The sequence below is a fragment of the Podarcis cretensis genome (assembly GCF_951804945.1).
Source record: "Podarcis cretensis genome assembly, chromosome: 9".
NCBI lineage: Eukaryota > Metazoa > Chordata > Lepidosauria > Squamata > Lacertidae > Podarcis > Podarcis cretensis.
This window is the reverse complement of record NC_137178.1, coordinates 57,765,046-57,785,488: the sequence shown is the minus strand read 5'-3', so window position 1 is coordinate 57,785,488 and position 20,443 is coordinate 57,765,046. Positions and strand designations below refer to the sequence as shown.

Genomic DNA, 20,443 nt, shown 5'->3' with positions numbered 1-20,443 from the left:
TTCCGTGCGTGCTCACGACTGCTCGCTCCGAAGCAGCAGTGGTGCCAAGATAAAAGCGTGCGCTAGGACCCGGGGCCCGCAGCCTGGAAAGGAAATGTTGCTTTTTGACAGAGGAGAGAAATCCCCTCAGTGCTGTATGTGAGAAGAGAGAAGTGAAGTCAGTCACCTGGCGGTGAAGGACAGTAAAACAGGAGAGAGGGGGGCGAGAGAGAGAGAGAGAGAGAGAGAGAGAGAAACCCCCCCTCCCCTACTCGTCTCTTCCTCTCCTTGCGAGAGATCCTTCTCTCTCTTTCCCACCCCCCTTCCCCAATCAACCCGGTTTTAACTCTGTTTAGCCTAACCTTCAGGAGAGAGAGGGGGAAGGGAGGGAGAGCGTCTCTATATCTCCCCCGCAGACTTTCTCTTCTCCTTCTCCCCTTCCTCCCTTCCTCCCTCCCTCCCTCCTCCAGCTCCCTTCCCGCCAGAGCCTCCGCACAACAATTGGGGCGTCTATATGCAGGACTAAGCGGTGAAAGCTCGAGAAGGGACGGCGGCGGATGCCCGGCGCTCGCTCGCTCTCCCGGGCGCCCGCGGGGAGCTGGCCGGGGTAAGCATGCCGGGCAGCCCCGCGCTGCGCCGCTGCTCTTGCCGGGCGCTCGCTGCCTTCTCCGGCTGGGCGAAGGAGGCGCAACACCAGGAGACGCTCGCTCGCCGTTTTGCTGCATTGGTGCCGTCCGGGGGAAAGGCAGGCGCCGCTGTTCGCCTCGGCTGCCAGCGAGGCGCCGCTGCCGGCTGCTGAGGCGGCGGCCGGGGAGGAAAGCTTTGGCGGAGAGGATTCTCCTCGGCGTCCCACCCCGACGGGAAACCCACCTTCTACTCCCCGCCTCCCTCGATTCCTTCACCTCGACACAGGACAAGATCCGGGGGCTCCCAAGATCACCTGTCGCTTCCTCCCCCCACCCCGATCGCTAAGGGAGGTGTGTGTGGTTTCTCCCTCCCCATCTCCCCCCCACCCCACCCCAAAAGGAAAGATTGAGAGGAAGGGCCGGGGCATCTGATTCCCCTTTCCACATTTATTTGTTGCTTTTGGGAAGCCTGGCAGGCGGCGCGCTTGGCGGAGGATGCCATTGACTCGAGCCGCCCGGATTGCCAGGGCAAGGCTGACTTCGCGTTGGAAACGGAGCGCCGAGAACCGATGACTGGCTGGCTCGATCTCGCTCCGAAGAGAGAGGAAGAAATTGGCACAACTTCTCTGGTGTTTTCCTCTTCCTCCGCCACCTCTTTTTCTTCTTCTTCTTCTCCTCCTCCTCCTCCCTCCACCTCGCCTCTTTCCCCACCTCCGTGGCGTTCACTTTCGGTCTATGGAAAGAGCACCCGATCTGGACATTGAAGAGCTCAAGGTACGTGTGATCGTCTCTCCCCCCCTCCCCCCGTGTTGAGAGAGATGGGAGAGCGTGTGTGAGCGATTGTGAAAAGGGGGAGAAAGAGATATGCCTCTCGTGGTGGTGTCTTTTGCTCAGGCTCAGCCCGATGGAGTTGGAGGCGCTTTCTGTTGCCGGTGCGCGGAGATGCCGGGTGTGGGGGTGTGGGGGTATGGGGTGGGCATGGAGGAGCGCAGCCCCGTCCGCCTGCCCCTACAGGAGGAGAAGAAGAAGGAAAGAAGAAGAAGGGGGGGGAGGAGGAGGCTCTGGTAGTGGGGAGAGGGGGAGGGGGAAGGAGGAGGAGGAGGAGGAGGACGGGCGCTGGAGATTAGATGGCAAAAGCCCGGCTGAGCTTCTCCTCTTCCCTCCCCCTCTCCCTCCCTCTGCTGCGCCTTCCTAATCATGATCCTAATGATAAAGCGTTGCTTCCTCGCGTCAGTTGCATCAGCACTTCGGACAGCGGCGCGCCGGGTCTGTTAATCATCGGCCGCCGGAGGAAGAGCTGAAAGGTGGCTTCCCCTTTCACGCCGCCTCTGTTCCTTCATCAGCAAAACTTCCCTCTCAAAGCTCCCTCCCTCCCGATTTCTAGCCTGTTGTGAGAATGATCGGGCGATCTTCCTCCTTGTCTTGCACTGCTCTTGATCTATGGGGTTCCCTTCCCTCTGCGGATCCCCTCACTCTAGTCTAAAGTCTTTTCCTTCCGCTTCACACACACTCCAGAAGCCCAAGGCTCAACATTTCAGGACTACAAGCCACGCAAGGCAACTATCCGGGATTTTCCAAGGATGCGGACGCAGCCACGTACTTTGCTGGGGGGAGGGGAGCTGAGAAAACTTTGCATTGGAATCGCGGAGCGGAGGGTTTTTAAACAAGGAAACTTCCCCATTCGATTTTGCCTTCTTTTAGGCTCCCTCCTTCTTAAGGAGCATGCTTGGTTGCTGGGAGCATGCGCCATGAAGCTGCCCACCCCGTCTTGCTGGTTTAGAACCTGTTCCCTGCAAAAGGGGAGGGGGCTTCCTAGGAAGCAAAGCAGGGAGAAATCGGGGAGAAGGAAGAGTAAGGTGGCAATGGCGAGAGAAGGGGGAATGGGGCGCATGGGGAGAGGAGTAGTACTGAAGGGAAAATGAAAAATGGGGGGGGGGACTAAGGTGAAATAATGCAAATATAAGGGTAGCAGAGGATTAAAAGAGGATGAGAAGAAGGTCGTTAGAAAGAGAAAAAATAATTTATGTATTTTTTTAATTAAAAAAATCACTGCACTGTGAATCAGATAATTTGTGTGAAAGAGGAATAGTTGTCTCCCAGCCCTTTCCTCATAAAACCTTTCAGAAAGAATTATCATGTCCGTACATGTGGCAGGCATGCTATTTATTCATTCTGAGGAGTTGCTTCATTTCCTCAAATACTGAAATGTGTGGTGTGGGAACTTTGAAATTGGGGTGCTGGTGGTGGACATTTCGTGCCCCTAAACAGTGATTTATTGCTTCCTGTTGTTGAGGATGCATTTCCCCACATAAACTTTTACAGCTTGATGCTTCTATGCGCAGTCGCCTCAGAAGGGAACCCCCCCCGAGTTCCCTGGGAGTTACCTCCAAGAAAGCATGCATGAAAAAATGGCACCCCCCCACTACTTCAGCTGCTGAATTTCAAGAGCTTAAAGAACATGGCATTTTAATGCCAGCTCTGTTGAGATGATCATTTTTGGTGATCGTTATTGTGGTGAACACAATGCAAGAGCCAAGAACAGACTGTTTTGAGCTCAGTTTCCAACCTGGTGCAATGCCATTCCTCAATGAACTGAGATCCCCTTGCAGTTTGCCGCCTTTCCCTCTTCCCAGGGAGCTGTGGTACGTAACGTAGGTTTGTGAACAAAAGTTTTCTTTGAGGACGGCATAAGGGCACTTCCCCACAGGGAAATGGCTCCTCGCTTTCAAAGTTCTGTGGAAATCCTAAACTGGGCTATGTCTCACACGTCTCTCCATCACTTGGGGACTGGCAGATACTTCTCCGCTGCATGTGGTCTTTCTGCAGACCACGGTTTGAGGGAGAGGGAGATGTGTTCCCATTAATCTTCCCTCGAGCAGCTCTGCAATTAAGGCCACTCTTGCAGGGGCTGGGAGACAGTGGGCGACCTTGAGGATAGCAGCCAGGATGAAAGAGGACTCCCAATGCCCCCTTTCCCTGTTCTTTGCTTTGGGTACCTTAGAGAAAGCAGCAGGGCTTCTCAAGGGGAACTTTATCCTTGCACAGAAGACAGAGTAGCAATAGAAACCCACATGTCGTTGGCTTAGAATGGAGCACATCTGCATGTTCAGGACATGTCACCGTGGTGCTGATCTGTGAGATCCGATATGCTCATGCAGGTGCAGCTGATTCATGTGGTGCACATGCACCTAGGTTTCAGACCTGGCTGGACTCCTGCCTGTCTAAATCTTGGACATGTATGACTATAGGCCCTATGCTATCTATCTACCTACCTAGGTAGGTAGCACTTTCCCGTCAGATGGTCCTCAGGGCTGCTCCAAGAGCACTGTTTCCTATGCATGCTTCCTCTCATGTGCCACAATGTCTCCTGTGCCTTCCCCTGGCTGCTTTTAGGAGCCTGGTAAAACTCAGCCTTTTTGGATAGACAGCGAATACTTTTTGATAATTGGTCTGCTGCATTCTATTAATCACCAGTAGGGGGTGGTGTGTGTGCAACATACCATTTTATTGAACAAGGCTAAAAAGAAGCAGGTGATGAGTTTGGGGTGTGTGTGTGTGTGTGTGTGTGTGTTTGTACACACAGTATATTCTGTATTATCAGCTATTTTTTAAGCATTTGCTCCAGGGTGGATTAAACATGTAATAAATATATATATGGGACAGCCAACACTTTCCTTCTCTTAGCTACTAAGCTTTGTTGGCACCCCTGCTAGTGATGCAATGCCAACTTAAAGTTGCTGGTATTATTAGAATGAGACCCCCCCTTCCTTCTGTACATGAGGTTGAACGCATTGTGTGTTTGGGGTGTAGAGGACTTGTGAGTATGATGCATTTGGGCTTCAGCTGCGAAAATCAGGAAAGCACAGCAAAAAAGAAGAAGCTCAGAGGCTGCTTTAAGTTGCAAAGAAGCAAATGAACTGTAGTCACTGATCTCTCGCCTAGACTGATCACATTTGCAGGACAAATCAAGGTGTGTCTACTCAGAAGTAAGTCCTACTAAGTTTGATGGGACTTACTTCCAGGTATGCAGGCATAAGATTGAAACCTAAGGTTCTAAGCTCCTTTTTGGCCAGAGACTGCTTCTGTTAATTTGTAGAGCATGGTGTGTGTGTGACTAAAACTAATGCTAAGAATGGTTAAATAATATTAACAACAGCAGCAGCAGAAGTAGGTGGTCATGCCAAGGTCTCAAAGATAAACACTTGATTTACTGATTAGCTCAGGTGAGGACAGACCTGATTGGTTTTGTGTAGTCTACATTTTTCACCCTAGAACCCGCCTGTGCTCTGCTTCTATGTTTTACAATTACAGAACTGCTTTGGCTGGGTCAAACCAAAGCCGACTTATCTCAGCAATCTTTGCAAGCAGCCCAGATACCAGAAATTTGCTGTGGCTCCACCACTGGACCATGCCATTTCCTTATGTACCTGCAACACTAAGCTCCCTTATCTGAGAGTAAGCCCCGCTGAATTCAGTTAGACTTAATTCTGAGCCGACATGGTTAGGATTGTGGCCTTAATGCTCATAATACCTATATTTTGTTTACCATATATATATATCTGGTATCCAGAAGTATTGCTGGCTCTAAACCTGGAGATTCTGTTAGCTCTCATTTTTGCTACCAGGGCGTAACTTTGGGGCAGATGCCAGAAAGACCTCCAAATGCAACAGGGCTGGCTTACCACATTTTGAAGCAAGGAGAGCAATAAACAATATGATTAAAAGGATCTGAAATTACGTAACTGCACCACTGTTAGCCACCATGTCTAATAGACATATTCTCCATGATAGTGCCTAATCTCCTTAGAAAGCCTTCACCTCATCTAGTGGCCCATCCCACAAACTAATTCTATCCTATGTGAAGGACCTTCTGTTGTCTGTCCTGATTCTCCTGGCAACCTGCATTTCTGGATGATCCCTAGACCAAGTTCTAATGTTACAGAAGAGGAAGATGGGGGGGGGGGAGCCCATTTGACCCACTTTTCCAGAACATGCATAATTTTGTAAACTGGTATCACAACCCTCTTTGTTGTCATGTTTTCTGAAGCAAAAAGTCTCCAAACCTCAGCACTTACTCTTGAGGAAAATGGCCCCAACCTCTAATTTTTTAGTTACAGATAGGTAGCCGTGTTGGTCTGCCATAGTCAAAACAAAACAAAAGAAAAAAATTCCTTCCAGTAGCACCTTAAAGACCAACTAAGTTAGTTCTAGGTATGAGCTTTCGTGTGCATGCACACTTCTTCAGATACCATTTTTTTGTTTGTTTGCCCTTTGCAGTGCCTCTAATTTTTTGTTTGTTTGCCCTTTGCAGTGCCATAGAGTGCTCTGTGATACCTTTCTTGAGATGAGGTGGTAAGATCTGTTTGGACTATTCTAAATGCAGCCGCAGCCATTTTCTATGAAGGCATTTTGAAACAGGTTCTCTTGGTTTCCACTTCTTAATCTCTTGCAAGGATTTTGCTTCCTGCCTCTCCAGTTGCCCTACACTGAGTTGACATTTTTATTATGTTACCAGCCATGCCTCCGATATCTCTTTCCTGATTAGACCTAGTTGGCTCTGATCCCATCATTGTATTTGTGAAATTAAGATTATTGGGCAAGCAGGGGAGGAATGCACATAATTTTGCAGTCCTACTACTGAGCTTAATTTGCCATATTAGTACTATTCCTATCCCCCACCATTCCCCTCAGTTTGGAGAGATCCGTCCTTGGATAATGTGATGCTCTTTGCAAAGTTGGCCATTTCCTTCTGACTTCAGCTCATTTATGGAAACCTTTTATGGAGCTCATGTCTTCTCACAAAGGCCTGCCTGAAACCTGATTAAAACAGTGTCTCCTCCAAACATCTATCTGAAATGCAGCAGACTCGGCCTAGCAGTGTAACACTATCTTTAAAAAAAGGTTTCAAAAATCTTATTTGTGTGGGGGACCCACTATTTTATTATGAGAAATTGCTTCTGGCTTTAGAAAGAATACTTGGATCAAAACAGCAACGAACTCGCTAGCAGCACAAATACTTCTCCATCTGAAATCTATCTCTCTTGTTTGCAAAAGCACAGTACGGCCAGGCTTTGGAAAGATCAGCTAGTGATTCCTGATGTGGTTTGGTTGCCTTGCCAAATGAAATTGAGGCAGGGCAAAAAAATGTTGCTTAAAATTTCACTTTAAAGAAGCAACGAGATGCTGAAAATTTTATACATCTTACTCCCACAAATACAGAAAGCAGGGAAATGAAACAGAGAAAAGGAGGATGCGCCAGCATTCTTAGGGGGAATACCTCAGTTTACAAAAGTATATATACACTATACACCAAAAATATATACCAAAAATAAACACAAGGAAATGGCAGACAAAACCAAAACCAGAACCATGCAGTAAGAACTGAATAAATGCAAAATATTGAGTCAGCTGGAAAGGAGGAACTGAAAACAGGTCTGAATGGATAGAATGCCCTCTTTGAAAAGAATAGCTGGCTAAAATCCTGAACAGGAGTCCTCTTGTTAGGGGAGAGGATGCTCTGCAACCACAGTAGAAAAAAGCAAAGAACTATTTGCCTCTTGGGGAGATCTTTCAGGTAGCACTTTCATTCTTCATTCCCCACAATCAATGACCTCGTGCCAGGATCTGAGTGCATTGTGCTCCATACCTGAAGCCTTTAATGCAAAGTAATACCTGCCTTACTAAAGTCTTGATCATCCATGAAGAGGCCAGACTGATCTGGGACTTGTGTCGTACACTGGCCCCCAAGAATAGAGAAGTTGGTTATCCCTGGTTATCTATGGCCTGGAGCAAAATCTCACTCCTCTTGCAACCGTTCGTTGATCCCAGGTTATTGGAGACACTGTAACAGGACCTGCCATCTAATTTTCTGGGTAGTTTGGCAATAAGCTTTTCATTTGCTAAGAGCATTATGGATTTTTATTTGTAAGCATAAAGCTTATGTTAAGCCCCTTTTCTGAGTCCATTTAAAAGTTAGAGTTTCATTAAGCACTTAGCTACAGAGGAACCGTAATAAAGCTCACTGCTGAGTGTCTCTTTGAATGTGTGTTGTGATATTTTCAAAGGTGCTGGGCACATTGGAAAGGTCACTTGATACAAAACTGAAAACTAGCAAGGGGAGGCGCTTCACCTTGCTAGTCTCTGCATGAATTTGCGATGAAACAGATCAGAACAAAAATGAGAGAGACGGAAAGCAAGTTTTCATCCAGAGATCTGTGGGCTGGTGTGCTTTTGCTTTGATCTCCCAGCTTCCGTCTCCAATGCATATATGAACTTTCATACTTTTAATTCACAAATCCGTGGTGTTTTGTTTCAAAGGAGCACCGTCATAAAAATTAACTAGGGCTGTATTGCGCTTACCTGGAAGAAAGCCCCAGTGAACACAGTGGGACTTCCTCCTGAGTAAGCATGCATAACACTGGGGTGCATGTTGAATGTGTCTCCTCCAAATCCTTTGCAATGCAGCCCTTTGCATTAGTAAAACCACTTTGCAATTTTTAAATGTGTGTCCCTATATGCACAGGCATTTCCTCTGTGAACAGCTAAGCATGTGCATGTTTTGCATACATGCCCAGGAGCACATCCTTAAACTCTTGGCTAATTAAACTAAATTATTACCTACTACTTTCTGGTTCATAATCACTAGCATAAGTTAAAATTCGCATATCTCCCCTAAGCATGCTCTCAAAAAGCGTCAAAGTGTGTGTAAGAGTGCAGACTCATGTGAATTTTATGAGGCTTACTTTCGAGTAGACATGATTAGGGTTGCAGTGTAACTCCCCTGCTGAAATCAGCACAATTTAAATGGACTTAACTTTTGACTGGATCGTACCTAGTGATTGTGAAGTGCAACAGAGTAGCCATACCAAGTCAGGGAGATCCAAAATGGTTCCCTGCAGATGTTGCTGGAATCCAGCTCCCGTCAGTTCAGTCAGCATGGCCACGGATGATGGGAGTTGTAGTTCAATGCCACCTGGAGAGCACTCCATTGGTTAACCTTGCTCAAATGGAGAACAAATCCAAGTGATCTTGCATATGTGCATATGTGCCCATGGAAATATACTTACACAAATGTTCACTGTATAGTTTGAAATATTTAGCTGACAATCGGATGAGCTGCTTTTTGAAGGCTTGTACGCCTATGTGCTTTGGCTCACCGCACAGGCATGAACTGACTTTGAACCACTCCTTAAATAAGGACACAAAGGCAGCAAGTTTGGGATCTGAAGGCAATGGAAGAGAAGCTTTCACATGTGAAGCATGTGCACTGAATTGCCTTGCCCCACACTGATCCTGCTTCTATTGCTATAAATCTCTCATTTGCATTTTCCACTCTTTATGGCGCAACTCTTGCAGCCTTTTTTATTTCCATTCCTCTCCCATTTGCAATCATTGAAATATGTCTATCGGTCTCAGATGGCAGGTGATTGTGCTTTATAGGGTGTGTAAAACATCATCTTGACATTTTTTTCTGGATGAATAGACTATGCAAACCTATAAAAAAAGACTCTTTCAGGTGATATTATTAACTTGAGGTAATTAACAACACCAGTGAAAAGCAGCATTTCTACCTGAAAGTGACAATTCTAAGAAGGAACAGCAAGTTGTGACAGATCGATCCTATGCACATTTACTTAAAGGCCAATCCCTTTGAGTTCAAGGAAATGAAATGTCGGATTACAAATATGCTAGTTTTAGCTTTTGGTGGTACGTTTGGTCTTGCAAGCATGTTAATGGTTGACTGCTGGTGAAGCTATTGGTGAAAGCACTCCTACGAAATGATGTGATCTCAGTGTATGGGCAGCCACACGTGGAGGCAAGGATTGTTCCAGTACCTTATCCTCTAGCCATGATGAGCTTTCAAGGTCCCTGTGAAATGGTCCTGGAAACAGATCAAGAGGCGGTGCTGCTGCTGAAGTGCTAGCATGACATCTTCATCGCTCCCGGTCCCAGTTAGCTGTCTAGCAGCTGTATGGTTAACTAACAGCAGTTTCCGAATGTTCTTCAGAGGCAACCCCATATATATGGGTTATAGCAGTTTAGCACAGAGGCTAACAGAGTATGGCACATTGGAATTAATATGGAAATAGATGTCTGCCTTTTGAAAACATAGACATGCTCCAGAATGATGGGGATTGCTGTATAACAACATCTGGAGGGGCAAAGGTCCCTCACTCCTGATACAGGGGCTCCTTGAACCCAGAACTAATTGTCTCTTGCATTGGACCTATCTGACCACCCTTGCTGTCTGCTAGGGCTACTTTCATGTGGATGTACACTCCCTGCTGATCAGTTTTTGTCCTTCTTATCTCACTCTTACAGTTGTACCTTGGTTGTCGAATGGCCTGTGATTTGAACGCTTTGGCTCCCAAACGCCGCAAACCCAGAAGTGAGTGTTTCGGTTTGCAAATGCTCTTTGGAAGCCGAACGTCCGATGGAGCTTCCGTGGTTTCTGATTGGCTGCAGGAAGCTCCTACAGCCAATCAGAGGCCGTGCCTTGGTTTTCAAATGTTTTCGGAAGTCGAATGGATTCTGTTAGAGAACCGAGGTATGACTATATGCTAAAATGTATCTAGGTCACATAGCAGCCTGTTCTGGGCACTGGGAAAAACCAGAAGAAGCTGCTATAAGGTGATAAAGGGGTGTGGAGGGGGAAGAGAAGGAGGAGGGGGTCTTTATTACTGCTGTTGCATTGATGTATCAATAGGTGCTGGGGGGTTGTAACATACGTGAGAACCGCTTGGTCCGGTTTCCATTTCCAGATAAATATGGCTACATTATTCAGACCAGTCGATTACAAAACTAGCCGCAGATGGAGTGCTTTAAACAATGTTGTCCTCCAGCACATGGTAGATTGATGATGTTTCAGAATTACAGCATATGGCATAAGGAATGTGAAATGAGGGAGCCCTCAAGAGGTTGATTCAGCAGTTCTGTGGTCCTAAACCAAGCCATCTTGGAAGCCAGTTTCACAGTTTCCCCACCGAAACCGAGCCAAGTTAAGTTAGGCTTTGTACAGCGTGGGAGGATTTTTGATGGGCAAAGCTAAGTAGGTGGCTTTATTTCTGTTACACGTTAGTCATTCCATAATGCAAAATACTACTCTGTAGCAACTGACATATTTTTAGTGCAATGCATGCTATATATTCATCGCTGAGGCTGGAGACTGGAGAGCAACCTCTGGTTAGAATTATCTGACTTGCCTGATAAACAAATGGCTCTTCTTTCTTTTGTCCTCCCTTCCCTCATTTGCCACCCCCAAATCCCATCATTTTCACAAAGCCTGTCATCATCAACATTAGATAAAAGACAATTAACCTTTGCAATTCACCTTCAGAATATCCAGTCTTCAAGCTCTACCTAATTAAAGGTCAAGCAGGAACAAAGTAACACTTGGCAAATTTCTCTTCTTGTTTAGGACAGGATGAGGCGGTGCCATCATTCTGAAAAGGGCCAGTTCACGTTCATCACACACGTTTTAGTCAAAAGATCAGTGGGAGAGAGTGATTACCTTTCCCTTGGAAATATCGTGAGCTCAAGCAAAGCATGCCTAAGGAGGGCCTATTTTCCAGGTGACAATTTTATAAACATGGACACACAGCCATGCAAGAGCAGGTGGCTCTTTCAGACTGATACATGAATATGCGGGTTCATTTCTGGCAACAGGTGCTGGATCAGAACCAGAAATGCTTTCAGCCAGGGACCAATCTGTTTCTAGTCCATGTCAGTTCTACACGTGTCCATTCATAGATCTGATTGCTACAGTTTCCAGATTAATCTGCCTGAAAATGTCTGTTATATTTTGGAATGCTTTCCGTCACTAAATATACATTTTGTAGCATATTTTATCTTCAGGTATTAATGTAATAGGGAGTAAGGCATGGATGTACAGAAGACAGCCACATAATATTTTCCTACGGGTAAACAGATGTAGGCATGGGAAATGCATCATTTAAGTGAGCACTGAGTGGGTAACAAGACTGGACCATCTTAGGTAAGTGTAGAACAGGGTTGCCCCCAAATAAAAACAGGTGAAGCGAATTGCAGTGGGTGACCTCAGTAAATAAATCTTCTCTTCCTTCTTTCATTATTAAGAGTTTGCAGTTACTCTGCCTGAACACTTCAGTCTTGTATTAATATAGAGGTTTGCTAAGCTCTCTACATTTCAAGTTGAAAATATATCAACACTTGGTTAAAATGAAAATCCTTCTAACTTGTACTTATTCGTGGCTTTTTATATACACTGTATCTGTCCTCTCAAGAACTTATCACATTGTGCAAAAAGTATTGATCGTTACATTGATTTCCCCAACCAGTACTAAACACACACACACCAAACGCAAAGCCTACTCCAGATTATCCTAAAGGTTGAATTAGAAGGATTGTGCCAAGCATCCACAATGCTCTTGACACTGAAAACCTTTAATGAGATCCCAGGGGTGCCAGGAACAACGGGATTTACCTTAATTCCATGACAATTCTAGATAGAATCATTAGGGGTGCCATGGGACTCAAAAAGTCCCATGCTTCCCTTTTGGTGGGGAACATCGTTTTTTTTTTAATTCTCTGCTTCCTAGAGGACAGCGAGTTGGTTTTCTCTGTCTCCAATCCTCCAGAAGCTAGATGGAGCTATTTTAGCCATTCTCCACTTTGGGCTTATCTTGTCCCTCTTGAACTGTTTGGACAGCAAACATCATGCATTCTGTTCCATCTGTAGATCTGCACTGTAATGTGTGAATAGATACGTTGGCAGTGGCTGCAGTGATCAGCAGGGGTGCTCTGATATCACAGGAGGTGGAACACGCAAAATGTTTTCTGAATGCTGTTGGATGAATGGCTTTGAGCTAGACCCTTTAAATCAGGGTTGGAGGACCTGTGAACCTTCAAATGTTGCTGTACTACACCTCTCATCATCCCTGACCATTGGCCATACTGGCTGGGCCTGGTGGGAGTTGGACTCCAGCAACATCTGTAAACTGACATGTTCTCTATCGCAATCTAAACCATGGTGGACCATGCTACAGTAGAGATGCTACATCAGGCTTCCTCAGCCTCAGCCATCCAGATGTTTTTGGTCTACAACTCCCATGATCCCTAGCTAGCAGGACCAGTGGTCAGGGATGATGGGAATTGTAGTCTCAAAAACATCTGGAGGGCCGAGGTTGAGGAAGCCTGTGCTACATGGTATGTCAACTGGGTAGGACAGGTGTGCCCATGTACAGCATATAGTCTGGTCTGTACATCCCTGCCTGCCTCTCCAGGGTTGTACTGATAACTTTTTCCTGAATCATAAAGCTAAAGCCAAACATATGGCAGGCTGTGTATCCATTGTAATGCACATTAGAGTGGTACACTCATATACTTTGAATTGGACCCAAGGCACACCTGCTAAAAAGGAAGGCCACCATTGCTGTCAACCTTGAATCCACCTTAGGGATAATTTAATGGCAACTCCATTTACTATAAAATATTCTGCATGAGGTCCCATCGTCTGATATTCCATATGCATCTTTGAAGCTCCATCATATATTTTAGTATGCCCATGATTTTTTATTTTTTATTTTTTTGCATGCAGTAGAGTTTTGATGTTGATTGCATTTCAGAAATATTTGTGCAAAAGTTCTCCGGTGTACAAAATTATTATGAGACATTTTTAGTATGAATCAATCAAGACGGTAAATGCGAAATTGATTTTAAGCACGCAGAGCTTGATATGAGGGATTTAGTATTCACAGCACCATTTCAAAGTGATGCTATATAGTTTACTTCACAGAGATCTACGCGCACATTACTCCCTTCCATTTGCAGGTAAAACAGCCCAGATTTATAGTGTTTGTTGCATTCCAGAAAGATAGCAGGCCCATATGCAGATGATCCTTGCTTTGCCACACAAATACATTTCCCTTCCATGAACCTCACATCCCACCACACAAATTAACTCTAATTGGATATGGCGTCGCTTTCACTCATCTTAAAGACTATAAAGCATGGATTTTATGAATTGCCGGCATACATTCAGCAATAAAAACTAAAGATGCCGGAAATCAATACGAGCTTCTGTGTTGATCATTGGCAATGAGAAAAGGCAAAAGTCAATTTAATATTTCAGGCAACAAGCTGCCTCATCTATAATGGTCTGAAAGCAAAAGAGGACTTATACTGAAGGTGTCTTCACAAGAACCCATACACTTCCATGCTATGAGCCTTTTGGTGGAATCTCTACTTACTGCACAAGCCTTACCATGTCTACTAAGAATTGAGTCCTGCTCAATGGGGCTTAGTCCCAAGTAAGTGAGTTGAGGGTTGCCCACCTTAGTCGATAATATTCTACATGAGATATAATCATCTGATATAGAAACGTTATCATTATGTGGAAGCGTTTATGGTTATGGGAGGTTCCATGCTAGCATATAGAGCAGCCTTTCTCAACCTGTGGGTCCCCAGATGTTGTTGAACTACAACTTCCATCACCCCTAGCTAGCAAGGCCAGAGCTCAGGGATGATGGGAGTTGTAGTCCAACAACATCTGGGGACCCACAGGTTGAGAACCGCTGATATAGACAGTGGAGACAAACCCTTGTCCATTTCTGTAGCTGGCTTCGACAGCAAACTTGCATGACCTTTGATGTCCATTTTACACACAGCTGTCCTGCATGGTCCATAGTGTCCCTTTGCAAACTGCTTCTCAGCTGTACAGCTTCTTTCAGGAAGGAGAGTCAGGTGGCAAGTTCCTAGCTCCTAGGGCTGCCATCCTGGGCATTACCAGAATTCAATGGTGGAATTGACGTCTGGTGAGTGTGTGTGTGTGTGTGGGGGGGATTTCTGAAAGGCAGCACTTTCTCCTGGATCAAGTCAATTGAAAATTTGGGTTTCAACAACTCAACAACTTTGGGGTTTGTCTGGAAAAAGCTCAACCACTTTCAGGTGTCCTGGTTTTTACTTTTTGAAATATGGCAACCCTGCTAGCTCCTCCTGGCAGTCAGGGTAGGTCTAGGTCTTTTCACAGGATTTTCCTGCTCTGTGCCTGTCTCTGCTTCCTTCCCAGTGCCCTTCCCAACCGCCACATTGCTCTGCGCCAGGGTTTCCCAAACTTGGGTCTCCAACTTTGGACTACGATTCCCATCATCCCACCAGGGGTCCTGCTAGCTAGGGATGATGGGAGCTGTAGTCCAAAAACAGCTGGAGACCCAAGTTTGGGAAACCTTACTCTTGGCCATCCGACCTGATCTGTTGCAATCTGTGGTTGTCTGTGTCCAACTCATCCAATGCCTAAGTACTTCCAGGTATGCCAGACTTTGCTGAGGACTTGGCCAAAATCTGGTGCACAGACCTACTAAAGGCAATGGTGGCTGGCTCCATTGGGGACTGGTGTGGTGCAAAGTAGGAGGCCAGCAGTAGGTGGAGCTTCATTCTCCTCCCTTCTAAGTTCTAGAACAAGCATAGGCAAACTTGGCTCTCCATATGTTTTGGGACTACAGTTCCCATCATCCCTGACCACTCGTCCTGTTAGCTAGGGGTGATGGGAGTTGTAGTCCCAAAACATCTGGAGGGCCGAGTTTGCCTATGCCTGTTCTAGAAAGGTAAAGTAGGAAGAAGTTGAAAGCCAGTGTCGCCCTGTGGACTAGCTGTAAATAAGGAAGTAGGGACTGGATGATGTTGGTGGGGCAGTAGTCCACTCACCCTGATGGACCACCCTCCACCAACTAAAGACATGCCTTCATTGACTTGGTAATCCTTCCACTATCAGCGAATTCTACAGGTTCTATTGATAATCTATGAGATTTCACAATAGCTTCACCCACACCCTCCTAATTCTGCCCTTGCTCCATCCCTGAATCACCACCATCCTCAGAAGTTGGTGTCTCTGAGCATGAGGCAAACGCTTAAACAATGTAATGTGTGGCATGCCCCTTTGCGTCCTCCCTCTCCAAGTTGTGAAAATTGCTCAGGCAACAACTGTACAAGCCTCTTAATGTTCTATTCCTTCCTTCCCTCCTCAGCAAATGCATGATCTATTTGCCCAGCTCGGGCCTGCCTAGTTAAGCTCCCTATTTCATTCCATATTAATTTAGATGAGGCGGATAATATTTGCTGTTCATGTAAATATGTCATCTACTCAGTCTACCGAGACCACTTGCACTATTGCTTAATAAAATTATGGGGATATGAGTGGTGTCGCCGCGTCCCATGATAAAATTTCCATCATAGTGCTGACAGTCATAAAACAAAAGCTTCTCTCTGCCAAAGTGCCGCCTGTCCTATTGAACTTGGGACTTTTTCTAGGCCTTGATCAATGAACAGTATCTACCAGGCAGTAAAACTGCAGCATAATGATAAACAGAGCAAGAAGACAGAGTTTGGGCGGATTGAAGCTGAGCACCTGGCATGTCAGGGATTATAGATTATATTGGCCAAAATTTATTTTACGCGGGTGCATGGTGCACTCAAGTTGAGCTCCTTTGTGATACACAACCCAGCAAGCTCCATTTTCAGAGAACAGAAGTAAATTGTAAGGATTTGAGGACTGATTGGGTGGGGCAGGGAGGAAGGCACAGACAGAACAGAAATAAACAATTCTAAGCTACACAGCCACATAGGAGCCATTTGTCAAGCTTCTTAAACAAGCTGGGCCTAAGTGAAATAATGCTGTAATAACAGACCCTCCAAGTGTCCTCATTTTCCAGGGACAATCTTGGATTTACAGAAGCCATCCCAGTTTCTGATTTGATCCTGGAATGTCCGGCTTTTCCTTAGGATGTCCCTATTTTCATCGGAGAAACGTTGGAGGGTATGGAGTTATGTGACCTGAGTCAAGGAGATAAGTAACTATACAACCTTTAGATTACATCTGAAGGCATAGGGAAGGTTTTGATGTTTAATGTTTTATATATGTTGGAAGCCACCCGGAGTGGCTGAAGCAACCCAATCAGATGGGTGGGGTGTAAATAATAAAAGTATTATTATTATTACTATTAGTATCATTGAGTAGGGCATCCCTATTCTCATCAAAGAAATGTTGGAGGGTGTGTAATAATAATTCACAGGAAAAGGAAAACATGGTTTGACTTGGTGTTAATATGGTGCATTAAGTACAGAATGGAAATTTTTGAGTATCCTGTCACAGCAGTTGGAAACTCCAGGGCTGCAAATCATCAGTATCGCATAGTACCTTTGAGCATGGACAGCAATGGTGGCCGGTGCCCTTTGGAGGTAGGGTAGAAGACAGAGATGCCATTGAAAGGAAGAGTTTTAGAATGTTTTATCATTTTACTGTTGTTAGCTGCTCTGAGCCCTGCTTCGGCTGGGGAGGGCAGCATATAAATAAAATTTATTATTATTATTATTATTATTATTATTATTATTATTATTATTATTATTATTATTTTGACCCCGTCCTCTCCCCTGCTGAGTTTTACAAGGGCAATGCTAAGATGCTGACAGAATGTGCTACCCCCTGGGCTACATATAAGTAAGATGGCAGGCAGCTGGAGGCTGGCTGAGGGCAGACTGATGTTGGTGAGGCAGTGCCCCACACACCCTAATGGCCCAGACTCTGCTGATGAGTGGGGCCATAGGTTTATGGCCCTCCAGATGCTCTCACTAATCTCTAAGCATTGGCCATGTTGGCTGGGTTACCTCAGTGTCAGGTGTCAGAGGATCCAACCCCCACGGTAGGTTGCCAGGAACGGATAAGACAAGGAAAGTTCTTACCAACTGCTTTTTGTTCAATGTTCACACAGGGAGGCTTAGAAATGTAACTTCTTGGAAAAATGGTGTTGCTCCGAGTAAATCTACAACCCCTTTCTCTCCCACTTCCTCATTTGTCAACACCCCCCCCCCTTTATGGTTTCAGCTTAGGGCCATCTGTCTCTGAGCCCTTTGCTCTCCTATTTTTAAGGCTTGCTGGGTTCTGGGAGATGGTATTCTGGAATGCTTTCTAGTGATAACGTGTCAGCCAGTTTCTCCAGCTCTGCCTCCTCCTGCTCTCCCATTATTTCCCAACTTTCCCCCTCATCTTCCTCTGAGCTGTGACCTCCTTCAAACCCCTATTGTGATTTGGAACTGTGTTCTTCTTCTCTGGAAGGGTCAGGCTGAAGAGGCGGTCTCCATCATTCCCCCTCTGCCCAGTCCCTGACACTCAGCAAAGATCATGCCAATCTGAGTGGTTTCTAGGCAACACCTCCCTTTTTGCTGTAAACAGCATTAACCCTTGGATCACTTGTTGAATGGTCTCTGCTGTCACACTTCCCATAAAAGAACAGGAGCTTCCTTATAGCCACCTAATACGATCATTGTAAGGGACGTGGGTGGTGCTGTGGGTTAAACCACAGAGCCTAGGACTTGCTGATCAGAAGGTCGGTGGTTCAAATCCCCGCGACTGGGTGAGCTCCCATTGCTCGGTCCCAGCTCCTGCCCACCTAGCAGTTCAAAAGCACATCAGAGTGCAAGTAGATAAATAGGAACTGCTCCGGCGGGAAGGTAAACGGCGTTTCCGTGCGCTGCTCTGGTTTGCCAGAAGCGGCTTAATCATGCTGGCTACATGACCCGGAAGCTGTATGCTGGCTCCGTTGGCCAGTAAAGCGAGATGAGCGCCGCAACCCCAGAGTCGGTCATGACTGGACCTAATGGTCAGGGGTCCCTTTACCTTTACCTTTAATACAACCATAGCAAAGGTAAGAATTGAATAAGGGCTTCCTGATTCAGATCTCAGTTGCGTTAAGTCACCAGGCTACAGTTGTTCTCAGTCAGGAATTGCCACGCTTCCAGATTAATTGTTTTAATATGTAATCCCCCCCCCCCAATGAAAATATAAAAATTAATTAGCTTTTGAGGTTTGAACTGACTGGTGATAAAATTGATCCATGATGGTTTTTAAATCAGGCAGTCAAAGCACTGAGAAGCTGGGAGGTTTATATGCTCTATTTGGTTCAAACATCCGTTTATAGAGCTACCTGCAGCATCAGTCAAAAGCTGTGGCTCAAGGCAGGAAGCAGATCCCACAATCCTAATTATAAGCAACCTGAATAGCTGGGCGGCTCCTCACCTGCCTGTGCATAATATAACATGACAGTTGTGGACTCCACATGTCTCCATTCCTAATGGCCAGATCACCAACACATGTACATCATGCTGTTGATTTTTGTACACTTGTTCACTCTACCTGTGATGACTGGCAGCTGAATATGTCCTCAGATGCCTGTAAAAAGTATTGGACAGATTATGAAAATTATGCCGATGTTATTAGATCTCTGGCTGTCTCCTCACACATGTAAAGATGCTATCACTTGATGCTGCAAGAACCATGTGAGTCAGTTCCAATTCAAAACTTTCATTGTGGCATTTGAACACTGATGGTTCATGCACACATGAAAGCACCATTCAAGGCTGAAGTCACCAAATGATGAATATACGTGTGCAGACCAGTCCACAGGTGAATTGTCAAAAGCCTAATCCAGTGATTTGTTATGGGGTGGCACTGTGTCCATTGCTTATACACTTAGGGATGCAGGTGGTGCTGTAGTCTAAACTACTGAGCCTCTTGGGCTTGCCAATCAGAAGGTCACCAGTTTGAATCTCCGTAACGGGGTGAGCTCCTGTTGCTCTATCCCAGTTTCTGCCAACCTAGCAATTTGAAAGCATGCCAGTGCAAGTAGATAAATAGGTACCACTGTGGCAGGAAGGTAAACGGCATTTCTGTGTGCTCTGGTTTCTGTTATGGTGTTCCATTGCACCAGAATCAGTTTAGTCATGCTGGCCACATGACCTGGAAAGCTGTCTGTGGCCAAACGCCGGCTCCTTTGGCCTGAAAGTGAGATGCGCGCCACAGCCACATAGTTACCTTTGACTGGACTTAACCATCCGGGGGTCCCTTACGTTCACCTTTTCCTGCATATACGCTTGGAGGTAAATATCATCTCTAGCAGTAGCACTAAGTTCCCTACACATGTCTTTGAATGTGAGGATCCCCTGCTTCTATGGAAATGAGTGGGACAGCATGAATACCCAAGAGCTCCATGTACACATCTTGGCACATGTGGGATCTGGACTGAGCTACAAAGCTAAATTGAAGCACAACTTGGAAAGAAGACATGTCCTCCTCTGTCCACCTACTGAGCTGCATAAATACTCTAGAGGCTTCTGATGGAAGCCTCTGTCTGGGAACATGCTGTTCCAAGACAGAGGCTGCAAAATATCACGAATGCAGAAAGATCCAGCAGTTTCAGAGGGTTGTTTTGTCAGGCTTCCTTTCAGCCTTGAGGGGAGAAGTTAACGTTCTGCTGGAGAAAGCAGGGCAGGTTTCACACAGTATCACCCTTGCCTAAATTTGCCCTGTCTTCAAATCTGACAGGTGGACCTGGCCCTTCTCCATATGTTGCCCCCAGAAGTCACAATTATTTGTTTTTCCTTAGAGTTAGCCAGGATCCGTCCACTGATGGGGAAATGAACAGAAAAAGGACCCCAGCCTTAAACCGTAAAAAAAAAAGCAAGAAAACGGAGTTCAACTATTTAAACAATCAATTTTATTCTGCACACAGCAATTACTTCTGCTGTCAGAAGGGATAAAGTTTACTACTGCAGGAAACTGTAAAAAGTCAAATGTGTTCTTGTAAAATCCAGTGTGAGCTGCTAAGTCAATGGCAGCATACCTTTGGAAGGCTGCTTTCAGATGTTACATTTATCAAGAGACAATGTGGACATAAATCAAGCTGTGGTATTCTCCTGATGTCATTTCTAAAACAAAAACAGTGGAAGTTATTCTCTTTGGTGGCTGCCACCAAAGCATCCTGCACAGAAGACCATTAATGGGGTGGTGGTAGTGGTGGTGGTCAGTATCATTG

At 45.7% G+C, this 20,443-nt stretch overlaps 1 protein-coding gene across 2 annotated transcripts in view; it reads left to right on the top strand.

The window, feature by feature from the left end:
* The first annotated feature begins 248 nt into the window (after positions 1-248).
* Positions 249-20,443, top strand: part of SGCZ (sarcoglycan zeta) — a 554,931-nt gene continuing 534,736 nt past the window's right edge. For both annotated transcript variants that reach the window (XM_079989844.1, XM_079989843.1), the window contains exon 1: positions 249-1,379. In XM_079989844.1, the coding sequence (XP_079845970.1) occupies positions 1,341-1,379 (39 nt within the window). In that variant the 5' untranslated portion in view covers positions 249-1,340. The remainder of the gene's footprint in view (positions 1,380-20,443) is intronic.